Source organism: Engystomops pustulosus, chromosome 5, assembly GCF_040894005.1.
Source record: "Engystomops pustulosus chromosome 5, aEngPut4.maternal, whole genome shotgun sequence".
Lineage (NCBI taxonomy): Eukaryota > Metazoa > Chordata > Amphibia > Anura > Leptodactylidae > Engystomops > Engystomops pustulosus.
In genome coordinates this window covers 86,861,784-86,880,401 of record NC_092415.1, presented here as the reverse complement: position 1 = coordinate 86,880,401, position 18,618 = coordinate 86,861,784, and the positions used below count along the sequence as shown (strand labels likewise).

The 18,618-nt window shown below is 45.5% G+C and overlaps 1 protein-coding gene across 1 annotated transcript in view; it reads right to left on the bottom strand.

Moving 5' to 3' along the window:
• The window catches only part of GCNT2 (glucosaminyl (N-acetyl) transferase 2 (I blood group)), a 29,539-nt gene that overhangs the window by 321 nt on the left and 10,600 nt on the right, over positions 1–18,618 (bottom strand). Inside the window, exon 3 of the mRNA XM_072152576.1 lies at positions 7,988–8,077. Within this exon, the coding sequence (XP_072008677.1) occupies positions 7,988–8,077 (90 nt within the window). The remainder of the gene's footprint in view (positions 1–7,987; positions 8,078–18,618) is intronic.

The window sequence follows — 18,618 nt, the reverse complement described above, 5'->3', positions numbered from 1 at the left end:
GATTTTTACTGAAGTGGAGCTTCACTTGAATAAGGTGTTATACACATAAGGGTTCAGAGACACTGATACATGTGATAAGGCTGTGTATCGCTTCCACAATGTAGATTTAAAGGACATCTACCCCCAGGATGAAGGATTGTAAACTAAGCACACAGACATTCTACTCTTCTTTAAGCTTCCTATGCCCTTGTTTTTTTTTTTTTAAAAATCAATATCTATGGAGCCTGGAGCCCCTCAGACTTGTTTGTATAATTTTAAAAGCCTTGTTTTGTAAAAACAAGGGTGTAAGAAGCTAAAAGAAGAGCAGATCCTGTCACAGGGGGCAAACACCAGTATGTCAGTGTGCTTGATTTACAATCCTTCATACTGGTGGAAAAGGGTGGTCCCCTTTAAATCAATGACCTTATTTAACAAGTCTCACTGGTGTAACAGGTCTTTAGTACAATGGGTGTTCTATTTGAAAAACAGATAGTATATATCCATTATACAAAAGATACATCGTAACAATCTCTGGTTCTTTGGCACTGTAGAACAAGTGAAGTTACTAAACAAAACTGAGGCCACTGTTTGGTCTAGGGTCTACCTTGTCAACTGGCAATGTTGAAGAACAAGCCTAAGCAGAGAAAGTACAATTTTTTCACTATCATAACCCCACTTCATTAGCACCTCCTCTTTTTGTTTAGAAGGATAATTATGAAGATTTCTGTGTTGCAAGAGTGAAGTTATGGCTGGAAGAAGCTGACATTGTGGCCTTGTTCGAAGAACAAAATGAAGTAGAACTGATCAAAGACATCATATGTGAGTCATCAAATTTTTTGTACATCCTTGTATTACCCATGAGCTAATAATTCTAATAATTCGTAATCATCTTGTTATGTTGTGACATAATTTTATAAAACTTCTCTTCTGATTGGGAGCTACAAGGAGTTGTGATGTTATGCAGTACCTCAGATGTGTCTAATGAGGCTCTGCAGCAGCTCCGGTGTGTCTTATGATGTGTTTCAGAAGCTCAGATGTGTCATGAGTATCTTCACCAGCTCAGGTGTGTCTCATGAACGTCTGCACAAGCTGAGGTTTGTCTTATGGGGTTCTGCAGAAGCTCAGGTGTATTTTTTGAGTTTTTACAGCAACGCCGGTGTGTCTAATGAAGTTTAGCAGAAACTCAGGTGAATCTAATGAAGTTCTTCAGCAGCTCAGTTCTTATAAGGTTCTGCAGCAGCTGGTTTGTGCTGTTCAAATTTTTGTTTGTGCTGCTTTTGTTTTGAAGATATTAACTAAATTGTAAAGGCAAAAAGTCAGCCCCCCACCACACACACACACATTAACCAAATCAAACAAATGTGGTGTCAAAAGTTTGTGCTACGTTCGTGCAGCAAAAATTTTAATCTAAAACACGTTTAAAAACAGATTTAGAACAAGTTTCAACAGCTTCTTCTTCAGGCCAAAATTTTTAGTGATGATGGGCAGCTGTCACCTGTTTATGGATTTGAATTGATGATAACCCAGACTATGTAGCATTATCCCTTTTTTCCTTGCATCATTTTTCTTGATGTTAGGCCCCTTTCACACAAATGTTTTGGTATGGGTAGCATACAGCTACATGCATTTTAATTAGCAATACATCTATTCATTAGAATGGACTTATTGCCCACCGGCTGTAAGTATGGCCTTGTCCCACTCCTTCCTTCTCTCTCCAGCACACGGCTGTATGATTGCCCGGGCGAGCATACCGTGTGAAAGAAGCCTTAAAAAGAGAGACCAGAATGGAAAAGTAAGGTGGTAGATATATAAGGGCAGACTTATAAAAACTGTCTTTAGTACCCATGGTCTTTCACCTTTCAAGACCATTTTATGATATAAAAATGTGCAACTATTTGCTACAATGGACAACGAAGACTATTTGTCTTTGAGATAGGGGCGTGGTACAGAAGGGGCTGGCATGTGCTGCACCTGCGCAAGAAAAAAGCACAGCGCATGGAGCACATGTGGAACAGCTTTGGATGCTGCAGGCCCCCTGAGCATGTAGGTTCCTGTGCACAATACAGAGACTGTCGCCATCCCCGGGTTGTCCAGGGAGCTGCCTGCCGGAGGCCTGCTAGTTCCATGTTGTTTCTGGCAGCAGTGGACACCTAATGGAGGAAGTGTTGCTGCTGTTCCCTGGCTTGCTGCTATGTAATGTTACAAGGCAGCTGTTGGGTCAGAAGCAGCAATGAAGGAAATCCAGTACAAGCACTGTGGATCCACACTACTGTTCTCCTGGGATGTTCCCTCCTATCCCGGTTAACTTACAGCATGTCATTTGGAGAGATATGTACCTGTGTGTGAGTTTGAGTATGTGATTTGTCCATATATACTATGAGTATTTTTGTGAAAATGAGCAATAAGTGTATGTTCAGTACATTTGTTAAGTAATGTGCAACACCCCTGCAAATACAAAGGCAGGCTGGTAGTTGTGCATAGCACTCTCTCCAGGTCAGGAGCTGTTAGGGGGAGTCGCAAACCCCACTATGAAGGTTCCAGAACCTGGACATTGTGTAATAGCAGCTGTAAACTCTGCCTGGAAAGGGAATAGTTAAATGGGTGTAAGATGTTATCTAATTGCATGGATGTATTGTAAACTGGAGTGTGATTGGAGAGCTGCTGGATCCATAATCCAAGACATAAAAGAGAGAAAGCCACAGCATCCAATATGAGGTAAAAAAGGTTAAACCTTTATTCACACAGGCATAGAAAAAACTGCAACGTTTCGATTCACCATGAATCTTTGTCAAGCTTGATGCTGTCTCAGGAGTATTAGTCTCAGTTCCTTCAGAGCCTGTCAGCAGTCCAGACCACATGGTCTGAGAGAAGAGAGAAGAGAGAGCGTGTAGAGCACACCTTCAGTGTTGCCATGGAAACCAATCCCAGAAACTGAGTCCGGAGATTCTAACCAGAGCTGCAGTTTCCACACAGGTCCATCTCAATTATCCCTGCCTGCATCTACTACCAGGCTGGTCCTTTATTCCAGAGGATCATTTTCCTCGACCACTCCAGTACCAGAATCCGAATCTGCTGTTTGACCGTTTAGGCCCGTTGCCTGCTACCAATAAAGAACTGTGAGTTGATTTGCACAACGTTGCCTCCATCTGATTCTTAGATATGGCTGTCTACGGGCTTCCCCATCCATTACCCAGGGACTCATATTACAGACACTCAGGGGTTGCCCCAGGGAGAACCAGTACATCAGCCTCTCCCTCCATATTACATGCACACACCAACTGCTGGAGACCTGCCAGACTGTAGGACAGCCCTCCAGTCCCCATACCAAGCACCGTGACTTCAGCATGCCCTAGCAATAGCCAGCCACTTTTTCTTGGGGCCTAGAGTCAGCCGGGGCCCAGAAATACGGAGTGGCTGGCGGTTGCAGCCTAGGCACGCTGATGTCACGGTGCTTGGTATGAGGACCGGAGGGCTGTCCTACAGCCTGGCAGGTCTCCAGCAGGTGGTGTGTCCAAGAAATATGGAGGGAGAGGCTGATGTACTGGTTTTCCCTGGGACAACCCCTGAGTGTCTTTAAGATGAGTCCGTGGTGGTAATAGCCATATCCAGGGATCAGACTGAGGCAACGTTGTGCAAAATAACTCATGGTTCTTTATTGAACAACAGCAGGCAATGGGCCTAAATGGTCTCACAGCAGATTCTGGTACTGGGGTTATCATGGAGAGGGTCCTCAGGAATAGTGCACCAGCCTGGTAGTAGATGCAGGCTAGGATGGAGCTGTGTCCAACTGTGGAAGCTGCATCTCTGGATTGGAGTCTCCAGACTCCAGACTGGTCCTGGGATTAGGTTAAGTGACATTACTGAAGGTGTACTGTGCACTGTCTCTCTCTTCACTCTGTCTCTAGACAGACCTTGCGGTCTAGAAGTCTGCTGGAATTCTAAGAGCAGGTTTCTAGGAAGGAGCATGAGATCCAAGAGGCCTGTGCTCCCACTGCACAGAGGTTTTATCACTTCCCCTGGTCAGGTGGTATCACCTCTCCAATCACACTCCAGTCAACATCATACACATAGTTAACTGTTGCCTTTCCAGGCAGTATTTACAGGCTGTATTTACTAAGTCTCTCATGTTACGGCTTCTGATATGGAGGTGTTGCATATACATATGTAGATATAATGCTTGTTAGTGTGAAGAGGGTATATGCACTGCTTTGTTAGAAATTATGTGTGTTAGATATGTGTGTTTGTAATTATATGAGCACGTGGGGGAATGGTGCTGTCTCTCGTTTTGATTCCATTTTGCACTGTGGTTGCCCACGGCCGATTGCGTTGTATGAAAACGTATGCGATCGGCAATCAGCACCCGGTGTCTTGTATTGTGTAGTACAGTGCAAAACAGAATGTGTATATGTATTTTTCTATCCTTTTTTATTTTTCGATGTACAGCGCTGTATGAAGGCTTGTTTTCTGCATAACAAATTGTACTTCAAAGTGACGGTATTTTATATTCCATGCCGTGTACTGGGAAGTGGTAAAAAACTTTCAAATATGGTTAAATTGGTGAAAAAGCGGATTTGTACCATTTTCTTGCGATTTCGTTTTATGGCTTTTACTGTGCACTTCACATGATACATCTCCTTTATTCTTTGGGTTAATGTGATCACAGAGATACTAATTTTGCATAGATTTTATTGTGTTTAACCCCTTAGCGCTCTGCGCCGTAGCTGTACTGCGCTGAGTCCCGCGAATAGCGCTCAGCGCAGTACAGCTACTGCGCAGAGACGATGCCGGTCCAGCTCTGCAAAGCAGCTGAACCGGCATTTGGGGTCGCGGGATTTCAGCGGTAATCTACCGCTGAAATCCCCCGGCTAACACCCGCGGTTGGAGTGGGCTCCAATCGCGGGTGTTTAACGCGTTAAATGCCGCGGTCAACGCAACCGCGGCAATTAACATGCCTTCCAGGGGTCTTTACCCCACGATCGGCGCCCCCGCGCCGTTTTCGGGGGCGCCGATCGCTGCTATGGCACCTCTGGGGTCCGATCGGGACCCGAGAGAAGCCTGAAGGCAGTGCCTTTAAGATGGCGTCTGTGACGTCATCTTAAAGGCAAAGTGTCAGCCTATGCATCTGCATAAGCTGACACTGCTAATACCCTGCAATACATGAGTATTGCATAGTACTATCATGAACAAGCAATCAGATGATTGCTTATTCATATCCCATGGTGGATCAAGTAAAAAATGTAAAAACAAATGTTTTTCAATAAAAAATAACTTTATAAATCGCTAAAAATGCCCATAAGCCCCAAAACATATAAAGAGACATATAACGCTCAAAAAAGTCTAAATCATAACACAAACCCCACATATATAGTATCACCGCATCCGTAACAATCCATAGAATAAAACTAAATAACTATTGAACCCATATGATGAACGCCGTAAAAAAAAACTTTAAAAACCCGCCAAAAATTATGATTTTTACCTATTATATCCCACTAAAATGCAATAAAAAGTGATCAACAAAACATATGTACTCCAGAATGATACTATTGCAAAGTACAACATGTCCCGCAAAAAACAAGCCATCAACCAGCTTTGTAGCCAAAAACGTAACAATGTTATGCCACTTGGAAAACGGCAATGCAAAAATGATAGATTTTTCCCCACATTAGGGTTTTATTTGGCAAATTTAGTAAAACATAAGAAATAATATTCATGTCTGGTATCCCCATAATCATATCGACCCATAGAATAAAGATAACAGGATTATTGGGCTATACGGTGAACACGAAAAAAAAAAAAGTAAAAAATCCAGTACAGAATTGATGCTTTTCTACTCATGACCTCAAAAAAAGTTCCTAAATTTTCAACAATAGGTGATACCAACCCCAAAATGGTAACACTGGAAAAATCATCTCATCCCGCAAAAAAATGCCATCACATGGCCCAAATAACGGAAAAGCGAAAATTTTATAGCCTTCAAAAGGGGGCAACAAGAAAACTAAAATCCTGGCAGCTGCAGGGCTCCTTCCCTTCTGCGCCTCGCTGTGCCCCCATAAAACAAGTAACGGTCACATGTGGGGGGTCTCTGTACTCTGGAGATATTGTAGAACAAATTTTATGGTGGGTTTTCTCTTTTTATCTTTTGGAAATGTGTAAATTTTAGGGCTAAATGAAAAATGTCACCGCCATTTTGATTCAATTACTATGAAGATCTGAAGGGGTTAACAATCTTCGTAAATGCTGTTTCTGATAGCTTGAGGGGTGCAGATTTGAAAATGGGTTGGTTATATAGGGTGGTTTTATGCTAAATATGTAAAATTTAATTTCAAACAGTATTTATCCCCAAAATAGTCAATTCAGAAAATACGAAAAATCGCTATTCGATTTGTAAGCCGCATAACGTCAAAATAAATTATCCAGACAATTCAAAAATTAGGAAAAAGTAAAGTAGACAAATGGGAAATGTTATCCGGTTTAGGTGGTATTAAGTTATTTAGGTGGTAAATCGATCTGCCTGAAAACGCAGTGATTTCGAATTACGAAAATGGCAAATTTTTCTAAAAATTCATCATTTTTTTTCTTTTTTTTGTTAATAAACGCAAAACTTATCAGCCAAAATTTACCACTAAAATGAAGCACAACATGTGGGGAAAAAACTATCTCAGAATTGCTTTGATAAGTAACAGTGTTCAAAAGTTATAACCATATAAAGAGACGCAGGTCAGAATGCAAAAAATGGGACTGAGCCTTAAGCTACAAAATGGCTGCGTCCTTAAGGGGTTAATACACTTAAATAATTAGAACCTTCTGTACGAAAAAAAATGTCTTTGTTTCATCATCTTCTGGCACTAATAACTATTTCATACTTTGGTGTACGGTGTGTGGGATGTAATTTTTTGCAGGTGAGCTGATGGGTTTTTTTGCTACCATTCTCTGGATTAAAACACAGTTGTTTGTGGTGCACAGTTTTGCCCCTTAAGGAGCTACTCACGGTATAAGACCGGTCCACACAGTCTTTGAAAAAGTCCACAAAATAGAGAAAAATATTTTCACTATAACCGGAGCTCCAGGATTTCTAAAACTTCGATGAACAGCACCAATCTTCAATTTCTCCTGCTGAAAGTGTGTCACCATTCAGACTAGCACCATCGCACTCTCATTCTCCTCCTTTATTATATTGTAACTGGAAGAAAATATGCAGGCAGATGGTGTGGTACGTTCCAACAAGGTTAAAATTTATTCCAGTTCATTATACTCACAAAAATCAAGTAAAAATGCGCATATCAAAAATTCACATAACGGGACGCTAGCTTTCTCTCCGCCCGACCCAGGGTTTCGCCGGCAAGGCTTCTTCCGGGGCGTTGCTCAGAAGCCTTGCCGGCGAAACCCTGGGTCGGGCGGAGAGAAAGCTAGCGTCCCGTTATGTGAATTTTTGATATGCGCATTTTTACTTGATTTTTGTGAGTATAATGAACTGGAATAAATTTTAACCTTGTTGGAACGTACCACACCATCTGCCTGCATATTTTCTTCCAGTTACAATATAATAAAGGAGGAGAATGAGAGTGCGATGGTGCTAGTCTGAATGGTGACACACTTTCAGCAGGAGAAATTGAAGATTGGTGCTGTTCATCGAAGTTTTAGAAATCCTGGAGCTCCGGTTATAGTGAAAATATTTTTCTCTATTTTGTGGACATTCTCTGGATTGTATACAATTTTTGATGTCATAATTCTTGCAACATTGTTACTGTTCTGTGCTGTTTTATCTGTAAGGATGATATCATTATCACTCAGGCCAGCCTACAATGTAATGGAATACAGTTGTCTGTCACCGATGTAAGATGAGGTGAAAGTTGTACACATCAATAGTTGAAATTTTAAATAGGTTTTTCAAAAAGAAGTCTCCTCTCCACCATGTGGATCTGCTATATCTTGTTCAGCTATGTGTATCATGTGTCCTGTTATCTTTGACTTTCATACTACAGTAAAAACAATGAAAGTATATTACCATGGCAACCATCATGTGTACTGTCATCACTCCACTTTATCTCTCTGAGTTTACCTTCCCATTTAGCATCTGGCATAGACCCTGGAAAATCTGTTGGAAAAGAAAAAAACCATTGTGTCAGGATGAATACTTCACTGATGCATATAAATGAAATGTATTAAAAAGAATTTACGTTTCATACCACAACTTATTGCCTCTATTAGAAAGTTTAAATATTTTGTGAGAGAATGTTCTTAAAGGGGTTTTCCCACGAACAAAAGTTAAGCCCTATGCATGGGGTAGGGCCTAACTTGCTAATCCGTGGGGGTCTCCGTGATAAGACGCCCACAGATTATGAAAACAAGGGGTCCAATGGGGTCCCACGTACCTCTGTTGAACCCCTTGTCGCTCCGTCAGACTAATGGAGCAGACGACCAAATGAGCTGCATGACTGTTCCACTCCATTAATCTCTGTGGAGCCAATGGTCATATATAGCCATCTGCTCCATTAGTCTGACGAAGCAACAAGGGATCTGACGGTGGTATATGGGACCCATCATTTCGTGATCTGTGGGTCAGCAAGTTTCCGTGAATAGGGCCTTTAAAGGAAAGCACATTTAACATGTTTTCCATTTTTGCTTTTCAGTTTTTTGCTCCCCTCCTTTTTTATTTTTCAGCACACAAAGCAGTATTAGGGCTTGTTTTCTGTGTCATAAAATGTACTGCCTAGTGTTAGTAACAAATGTTCCAAATGCAGTGAAATTGATTAAAAAACAAAATTGGTTTTCACTGTGGACTCCAAATGACACCTCACGTCCATTAAGGCATCCAAGAACTTCTTTATACACCTGCCCAGTTCCAGTACACCTTGCTGGTTTTACTAGACTCCTTAAACTTTTGTGTTTCTCTACTAATGTTATTTGACCATCCTCTTGCTATTCGATTCTGTGCTTCACCACTATCTTGGATTTGACACGGTTTTGTTTAACTCTGTTTGTTTGGCTGTTATCTGTTGTTTGTCCCTCTGTGTCTGGTCACATTCTGCCCGCGAACCGTTTTTATCCGGCCCCCATCGCACCCAGCACTTGTCGGCCAGGGGACAGGGAGCTCCTGCTCGTCACTGTATAGTGCTCCATGCATCTGGAAACGGCCACTCGAACACTATAACTACAGGTAGAGCGCTCTGGACCCTGGCGCAAATCGCTCTTTGAACCTGGATACACGGCCGTGTGATGACTTACCCGAGTGAAGGCGAACCCTTTCCTGTCCGGCAGCAGCCAGAAGAAAGAAGACGTGAGAGCCACTGCCAGAGGTGAGTATAGGATAAAGAGCATTAAAAAATTGTGGCGGCCGGGGGCCCTAATGAATGAAATGATTAATAATGGGGTCAGCATAGGAAATAATTAATGGTGGGGGTCAGCATAGGAAATAATTAATGGTGGAGGTCAGCTTAGGAAATAATTAATGGTGGGGTCACCATCGGAAATAAATAATGGTGGGGGGCAGCATAGGAAATAATTAATTATGGGGTCAGCATAGAAAATAATTAATGGTGGGGGCAGCATAGGAAATAATTAATTATGAGGGGCAGCATAGGAAATAATTAATGGTGGGGGCAGCATAGGAAATAATGCATGGTAGGGGGGGCATCATAGGAAATAATGAATGGTGGGGGGGGCAGCATAGGAAATAATGAATGGTGGGGGGGCAACATAGGAAATAATGAATGGTGGGGGGCATCATGGGAAATAATGAATGGTGGAGGGGCACCATAGGAAATAATGAATAGTGGAGGGTCCGCATAGGAAATAATTAATTATGGGGTCAGTATAGGAAATAATTAATGGTGCGGGCAGCATAGGAAATAATTACTGGTGGGGGCAGCATAGGAAATAATGAATGGTGGAGGGGCAGCATAGGAAATAATGAATGGTGGAGGGGCAGCATAGGAAATAATGAATGGTGGAGGGGCAGCATAGGAAATAACTAATTATGGGTTAGCATAGAAAATAATTAATGGTGGGGGCAGCATAGGAAATAATTACTGGTGGTGGCAGCATAGGAAATAATGGTGGGGGCAGCATAGGAAATAATTAATGGTGGAGGGGCAGCATAGGAAATAATTAATGGTGGAGGGCAGCATAGGAAATAATTAATGGTGGGGGCAGCATAGGAAATAATTAATGGTGGAGGGGCAGCATAGAAAATAATTAATGGTGGAGGGGCAGAATAGGAAATCATTCATTGGAACCGGACATTGACCATCTTATCAACCAAAAGCTAGCTCATACTTCCCACTGAGATGCTGGTAAGTACTTGCTCTTTACTTTAAATATTGTATTAGTCCCTGTTTTGTATTTTTACCTGTCTATCTTATCTAGATACACACTACCCAGTTGAAACCATACCCTAGATACGCTTATCCTTGTCACGGGTGGTCCCGTGACCCACATCGCGGGTCGCGGGCTCACCCGTGCCGCCCTGCCCCCGCCAGCGCGTCGCCAGCGCATCTTACCCGTCCCGGCTCCTGGCTCGCTCCCCTCCGCTGTGCGCACGCGTCCCCGACTGCTAGGGCGCGCGCGCGGCACCTTCTCCAAATTTAAAGGGCCAGCGCGCCATTAATTGGCGCTGGCCATATTGCCCAATTCTTCATAAGCCTGCCTCTTCCTGTTACCCTTGCCGGATCTTTGTGCCTCATAGCCTTAGAGAAAGCTTACTAGCGATTATTCCTGCGTTCCTGTGTATTCCTGCGTTCCTGTGTATTCCTGCGTTCCTGTGTATTCCTGTGTTCCCGTGTATTCCTGTGTGTTCCCGCTCCTGTGTTACCCGAGTTCCTCCGTGTTGCTGTGTTCCGTGTGCCTGTGTTCCCGTTCCCGCCTGCCTGGACCTCCTGTTGCTGACCCCGGACTTGGATCTGACGTTGCATCTCTGCCGCCTGCCCTGACCCTGTGCCTGGACCTGTCTACGAGATTGTCATCCGCTAAGGTACCTCGACCTCGGCTGCCACCGTGGGCTAGTCACACCTGGGAACGACCTAGTGGTATCCTGCCGCAGCAAGTCCAACCCGCTTTGCGGCGGGCTCTGGTGAATACCAGGTGCCGCTAGGCTCCGGTTCCGGGTGTTGGCTAGTTACATCTCCCGCGGTGGTCCAGAGGATCCACTGATCCTAACAGTAAGATCCGGTCATGGATCCCGCCGAGGCTCCTTCTCCCAGTCAGCCTGATCTCGCCACCATCGTGATCCACCAGTCCCGGCAGATTGCTGCACAACGGAATCAACTGGAGCAAGTCACCGCCATGCTACAACAGCTACTAGCTACCCAGCATCAGCAACAGTCTCCTGAGGTGGCCGCTGCGACTCCTGCTACCCCGGCTTATCTTCCTGCTGCTGAACCCAGGCTACGTCTCTCTTTGCCCGGCAAGTATGACGGGGATCCCAAGATGTGCAGGGGCTTCATCACCCAGTGCTCCCTGCACATAGAACTTATGCCGTCGCAATTTTCCACAGAGCGGTCCAAGGTGGCATTTGTCCTCAGCCTCCTTTCCGGGAAGGCCCTGGCCTGGGCTACTCCTCTTTGGGACAGGGATGACCCGGTTGTCGCTACCCTCTCGGAATTTCTGGCAGAGTTCCGGTCAGTCTTCGAGGAACCGGCCCGAGCTTCCTCTGTGGAGTCTGCATTATTGAACCTGCGCCAGGGTAACTCATCTGTGGGAGAGTACGCAGTTCAGTTCCGCACCCTGGCTTCTGAACTTGCCTGGAACGATGCGGCCCTCATTGCTACCTTCAAGAAAGGACTTTCTGCACAGGTCAAGGACGCGCTGGCAGCACGGGACCTGCCGTCAACTCTGAGTGGTCTGATCACCCTGGCCACTCGAATTGATGTGCGGTTTAAGGAGCGCGCTGAGGAACTACGCTCCAAGTACCCCCAAGGCCGTGTTAGACGTCTTCCTCGCCTGGCACCTGTATTCCAAAAGCCGCTTCAGCCCCCGGCTGAATCTTCTGCTGATGAACCTATGCAGGTGGACCGAGTCCGGCTTTCTCTACAAGAGCGTTCCAGGCGACGTCAGGAGAACCTGTGCATGTATTGTGCCAGCCCAGGGCACTTCGTCGGGGCTTGTCCTGTCCGCCCCCAACGTCCGGGAAACGCCAGCACCTAGGCTTCTCAGGAGAAGCGTCCCTAGGTGAGAATAAAGTTTCTCCACGCTTGACTCTTCCCGTACTCCTCAGCGTTGGCACTGGCACCCAGATCCAAGTTTCCGCCTTCCTGGATTCGGGCTCTACAGCGAACTTTATGGATGCTGCCCTGGTCTCCCAGCATCACTTCCCGGTGGTTTGTCTCAGGAAGCCATTGTCCATTGCCTCGGTCAGTGGCCAAATTCTCTCCGTGCCCATCCGGTTTCGCACAGAACCCCTGCTCCTGCAAGTTGGAGCATTACATAGAGAAAGTCTGTCCTTTTTTGTGCTGCCCCAGTGCACTTCCATTCTCCTGCTGGGCCTCCCCTGGTTGCAACATCATGCCCCTGTTCTGGACTGGTCTTCTGGGGAGATTCTCCGCTGGGGTCCGGATTGTTCATCACACTGTATGAAGGTTCTACATCCGCTCCCTGTCGGGACTTCTACCTTGTCTCCTAAGCCTTTGGGGGGGCTTCCCGCTCCATACCAGGACTTCGCGGATGTGTTCTCCAAGAAACAAGCTGAGACCCTTCCTCCACATCGTCCCTACGATTGCCCCATCGACCTGCTGCCTGGATCTTCTCCTCCTCGGGGTCGGGTGTACCCGCTCTCGGTACCTGAAACAGCCGCCATGTCCGAGTATGTCCAGGAGAATCTACAAAGAGGCTTCATTCGTAAATCCACCTCTCCGGCAGGCACCGGCTTCTTTTTTGTCACCAAGAAAGATGGCTCTCTCCGCCCCTGTATTGACTATCGCGGTCTTAACAAAGTCACCGTTAAGAATCGCTATCCTCTGCCGCTGATCACGGAGCTGTTTGATCGCCTACGGGGTGCGAGAGTCTTTACCAAGCTGGATCTTCGTGGGGCCTACAATCTTATCCGCATCAGGAGGGGCGACGAGTGGAAGACCGTCTTTAACACCCGTGATGGGCATTTTGAATATTTAGTTATGCCTTTCGGACTCTGTAATGCGCCAGCCGTTTTCCAAGAGTTTGTCAACGATATCTTCAGGGACTTATTGTACCGCTGTGTTGTGGTTTACCTGGATGACATCCTTGTGTATTCTGCTGACCTCGAGTCCCACCATTCCCATGTACGGCAAGTGCTCAGCCGCCTCAGGGCCAACCATCTCTACGCCAAACTGGAGAAGTGCCTGTTTCATCAAAAAAGCCTTCCATTCCTCGGCTACATTATTTCCGATAAAGGCTTGCAAATGGATCCTGATAAGTTATCTGCGGTTCTTCAGTGGCCACGCCCAGTGGGACTACGGGCTATTCAAAGATTCCTGGGCTTCGCAAATTATTATAGACAATTCATTCCTCACTTCTCGACTCTGGTAGCTCCTATGGTGGAGCTAACGAAGAAAGGTGTCAATTCTCGTGCCTGGCCCCCAGCGGCTGACCAGGCCTTCAAGAGACTAAAGTCTGCTTTTTCTTCTGCATCTGTCCTTACCAGACCAGATACCGAGAAGCCATTTTTTGTGGAGGTTGATGCCTCCTCCGTAGGAGCTGGAGCGGTCCTTACTCAGAAGGGGCCTAGGGGCCGTACTCTATCTTGCGGCTTCTTCTCCAAAATTTTCTCCCCTGCAGAGAGGAATTATTCTATTGGAGATCGTGAGCTTCTGGCCATCAAGCTTGCCTTGGAGGAGTGGCGTCATCTGTTGGAGGGAGCCAGATTTCCAGTCAGCATCTACACTGACCACAAGAACCTCCAATACCTACAGTCGGCTCAGCGGTTGAACCCGCGTCAAGCCCGGTGGTCTCTCTTCTTTTCCCGTTTTGACTTCCAAATCCATTTTCGCCCTGCCGAGAAAAACATCAAGGCTGACGCCTTGTCCCGTGCTTCGGATGTTATGGGGGAGGACTGTGCCCCGAGATACATCGTTCCTCCTGAGAGACTTGTGCTGGCAGCGCCGGTGGACCTCTTGCAATTACCTCCCGGCAAGACTTATGTGCGACCTGGACTTCGAAAGAGGATTCTGACCTGGGGACATTCCTCTCGTGTGGCTGGGCACCCTGGGGTGCAGCGCTCTGTGGCCCTAATTTCCCGATTCTATTGGTGGCCTGATTTGGTCAAGGACGTTCGGGATTTTGTGCGGTCCTGTACCTCTTGTGCTCGTAATAAGCCCTCACGACAAAAACCAGCTGGTCTTCTGTTGCCGTTACCCGTGCCTACGTGCCCGTGGTCTCACGTGGCTATGGACTTTATTACAGATCTGCCACCATCATCTGGCAATACCGTTATCTGGGTGGTAACCGACCGCTTTTCCAAAATGTCTCATTTTGTTCCTCTGCCAGGCCTGCCGTCTGCTCCACACCTTGCCAGCCAGTTCTTCACCCACATCTTTCGCCTACATGGACTTCCGTTGCACATCGTCTCGGACCGAGGGGTCCAGTTTGTCTCCCGCTTCTGGCGAGCCCTGTGTAATCAACTGCAGATAAAACTGGACTTCTCTTCTGCGTACCATCCTCAATCTAATGGACAGGTTGAAAGAGTTAACCAGACTTTGGGCTGTTACCTGCGTCACTTTGTCTCTGCCCGTCAGGATAACTGGTCCACTTTGCTACCTTGGGCAGAGTTCTCATATAACTCCCTGGATTCGGAGTCTGCTGGTGCATCACCCTTCTTTGTTCTATATGGAAGACATCCATGTCCACCCCTACCTCTCTCCGTGTCTGCTGATGTTCCTGCTGTGGAAGAGTTGGTAACGGACCTTAAAGCTATTTGGGAACAGACTCGTCAGTCCCTGCTTCAGGCCTCTGCCCGCACCAAGACTCAGGCCGATAAAAAACGCAGGTCTCCTCCCATCTTCTCTCCAGGGGATAAAGTGTGGCTGTCTTCAAAATATGTCCGGTTGAAGATTCCCAGCTACAAGCTTGGCCCTCGCTTTCTGGGTCCATTTGAGGTGCTGAAGCGTATTAACCCTGTGGCCTATAAGCTGCGCCTTCCTCCCACCATGCGCATCCCGAACTCCTTTCACGTCTCCCTGCTCAAGCCTGTCATCTTGAATCGCTTCTCCCAGCAAGATCCTCCTCCTACTCCAGTGGCGGACTCTACCAACACCTATGAGGTAAAAGAGATCTTGGACATGAAGACGGTGAGGGGGAAGCGGTTCTTCTTGGTTGACTGGAGGGGGTTCGGGCCTGAAGAAAGGTCGTGGGAGCCAGAGGACAACATATTGGATCGTAGTCTTCTGCAGAGGTTCCTCCAGCCTAGGAGGAGGGGGAGGCCGAAGGGGGGGGTACTGTCACGGGTGGTCCCGCGACCCACATCGCGGGTCGCAGGCTCACCCGTGCCGCCCTGCCCCCGCCAGCGCGTCGCCAGCGCATCTTACCCGTCCCGGCTCCTGGCTCGCTCCCCTCCACTGTGCGCACGCGTCCCCGACTGCTAGGGCGCGCGCGCGGCACCTTCTCCAAATTTAAAGGGCCAGCGCGCCATTAATTGGCACTGGCCATATTGCCCAATTCTTCATAAGCCTGCCTCTTCCTGTTACCCTTGCCGGATCTTTGTGCCTCATAGCCTTAGAGAAAGCTTACTAGCGATTATTCCTGCGTTCCTGTGTATTCCTGCGTTCCTGTGTATTCCTGCATTCCTGTGTATTCCTGCGTTCCTGTGTATTCCTGCGTTCCTGTGTATTCCTGTGTTCCCGCGTATTCCTGTGTGTTCCCGCTCCTGTGTTACCCGAGTTCCTCCGTGTTGCTGTGTTCCGTGTGCCTGTGTTCCCGTTCCCGCCTGCCTGGACCTCCTGTTGCTGACCCCGGACTTGGATCTGACGTTGCATCTCTGCCACCTGCCCTGACCCTGTGCCTGGACCTGTCTACGAGATTGTCATCCGCTAAGGTACCTCGACCTCGGCTGCCACCGTGGGCTAGTCACACCTGGGAACGACCTAGTGGTATCCTGCCGCAGCAAGTCCAACCCGCTTTGCGGCGGGCTCTGGTGAATACCAGGTGCCGCTAGGCTCCGGTTCCGGGTGTTGGCTAGTTACATCTCCCGCGGTGGTCCAGAGGATCCACTGATCCTAACAATCCTCCATTATGAGGTCCTGACTGACTGTCTTTTTCCTCTGTTTATACCAATTACCTGTATTTTCCTCATTTACGCTATCAATTTATTGTAATTTTTAATGTTGGTACTAATAAAATTTAGATTCTTTTAACCTATATATGACTGTTAAATTTGCTGCCAGATGTCTTCAGCTACCGGCACCACATCTCCGAACTGCACCCATAAAATACCACAGTCACTTACAGTACAAAGTCAACTAAATAACAGTGCCCCTAAATTCATATACACCTCTCATCACACAAATGGACCACTCTGCCCCCCCACACACACATACACACACACAAACACCGTGGATATAGAACCCACAGTGTGGCCCTTCATTTATTTAAAAATATATAATAAAAGCTCCTCTCCCCCAATTAAATGATATACAGATCCTCTAGTTTAATTAAAATCCGACCCCTATATCCAGATTCCCCCACACATTTAACTATATACAAACCACTATATACATATTATATACAGTACAGACAAAAAGTTTGGACACACCTTCTCATTCAAAGCATTTTCTGTATTTTAATGATTATAAAAATTGAAGGCATCAAAACTATAAATTGACACATGTGGAATTATATACTTAACAAAAAAGTGTGAAACAGCTGAAATTATGTCTTATATTCTAGGTTCTTCAAAGTAGCCACCTTCTGCTTTGATTACTGCTTTGCACACTCTTGGGATTCTCTCGATGAGCTTCAAGAGGTAGTCACCAGAAAAGGTTTTTACATCACAGGTGTGCCCTGTCATGTTTAATAAGTGGGATTTCTTGCCTTATAAATGGGGTTGGGACTTGTGCAGGAGTCAGGTGGATACACAGTTGATAGTCCTACTGAATAGACTGTTAGAATTTGTATTGTGGCTAGAAAAAAGCAGCCTCGGTCATGGCCTCTCATGGCCTTGGACATCTACCACCTGAGGCGAGATTCTCCTTTTCCCTTATGGCAGTTGTGGCCCTGCATATGGCTTCATATGACTACATGTATGTAAGTGGAAGAGAGATAAGAGTGGAGGCAACAATCAATCAAGTCTTCGCTTGTTACATTTTCTATCTTTAGTGTAAGCACATATGGGCTTAGTTATGAGGATGAGGATAATTCTAAATGGTGGTGCTCTAACTATTATTTTGATCGAGGAGAGATCTCCATAATTGTTCAAGTAGTTAAGAGAAGAAAGTTGGCACTCACCGTCTTTTCTTTAAAACTTCATATCTTTATTTCCATCTTAAAAACATATGGACATACAGCGAGAGAGGTAACGTCAGGAAAAGGAGGATGTAAGGGACAAGTCGTTTCGCACCACTCAGCACTTCATCTTGCCTAAGACGGTGAGTGCCAACTTTCTTCTCTTAACTACTTATTATTATGCTACATGTATGTGTTTGTACGTGTCTGTGCGTGCGTGTGTGTTTATATATTAAAATTGAGTTAGTATAAGGAAGGGAAAATGGTCTGGCAGATCTTGGGCAACTTGTGTAAAATGATGCAGTGTATCTTATGGCATTATTACATTCCTTCTATTGTGTGAGGCACAGGAAGATATGCATCATATATCATGTAAGCTTTTACACAATACTCTACACTCCCTTAAATGATATTAAAGTACAAGTACATTCTGAGTTTTAGGAGAATTTAATTTTATTACGACACATCAGTTTTGCTTCCTCACTGACAGAATACCGGGACACAAAAAAGCTAATTTTTGTGCTAATCTTTGTATATATGGAAATGCATTTGTTTATGGAAAATTTACTAGAAAATTTTAGCAGAAAAAGTAGAACGCTTTTAGGAGCAACATGCAAATACTTCCATATTCAAATGACTTCAAAGTTTAATATTTGCATGAGGTTCCACGATTAATACAAATGAACTCACACAGTATACCTCCCTGTTGTGAAGAAAAGGCTGTCATACAGAAAAGTAAGGTCACATGGTTGAAATCCATAAGATTGGATATATATAGCTTCCCTGTTTCCCTGCTTGAAGACCACAACAGAAGAAAGCACCAGATTTCAGGATTTTTTTTTGCTTGCATTTTGGATATAAGGAAAATCTGGTATATAATCCTACAACTATACAAGTGCAGCCCTGAAGGCTTAATGCATTCCCATAATTAAATAACCCCAAAAGTCCTTGACAAGAGAAAATACCATGTCAATTATCATATCCCCAAATAAAAAACGGGGATGTAAAGTGAAAGAAACAACCCCAATGTGTGTTTCGGTTTGAATCACTTTTGTCTGAGGCGTTCGTAGTGTCACATGGGTAAGGTTTTCTTTGCCATATTGTTGGTTTCAATATCATTGTCTATGCCACTTGCACGTCAGTCTATTTAGACCTGCTACGTGATAGTTCATAATATCTAATATGCCATCTGTATGTGATATAAACCTGTATTTACCTACACACTCCCTTGTA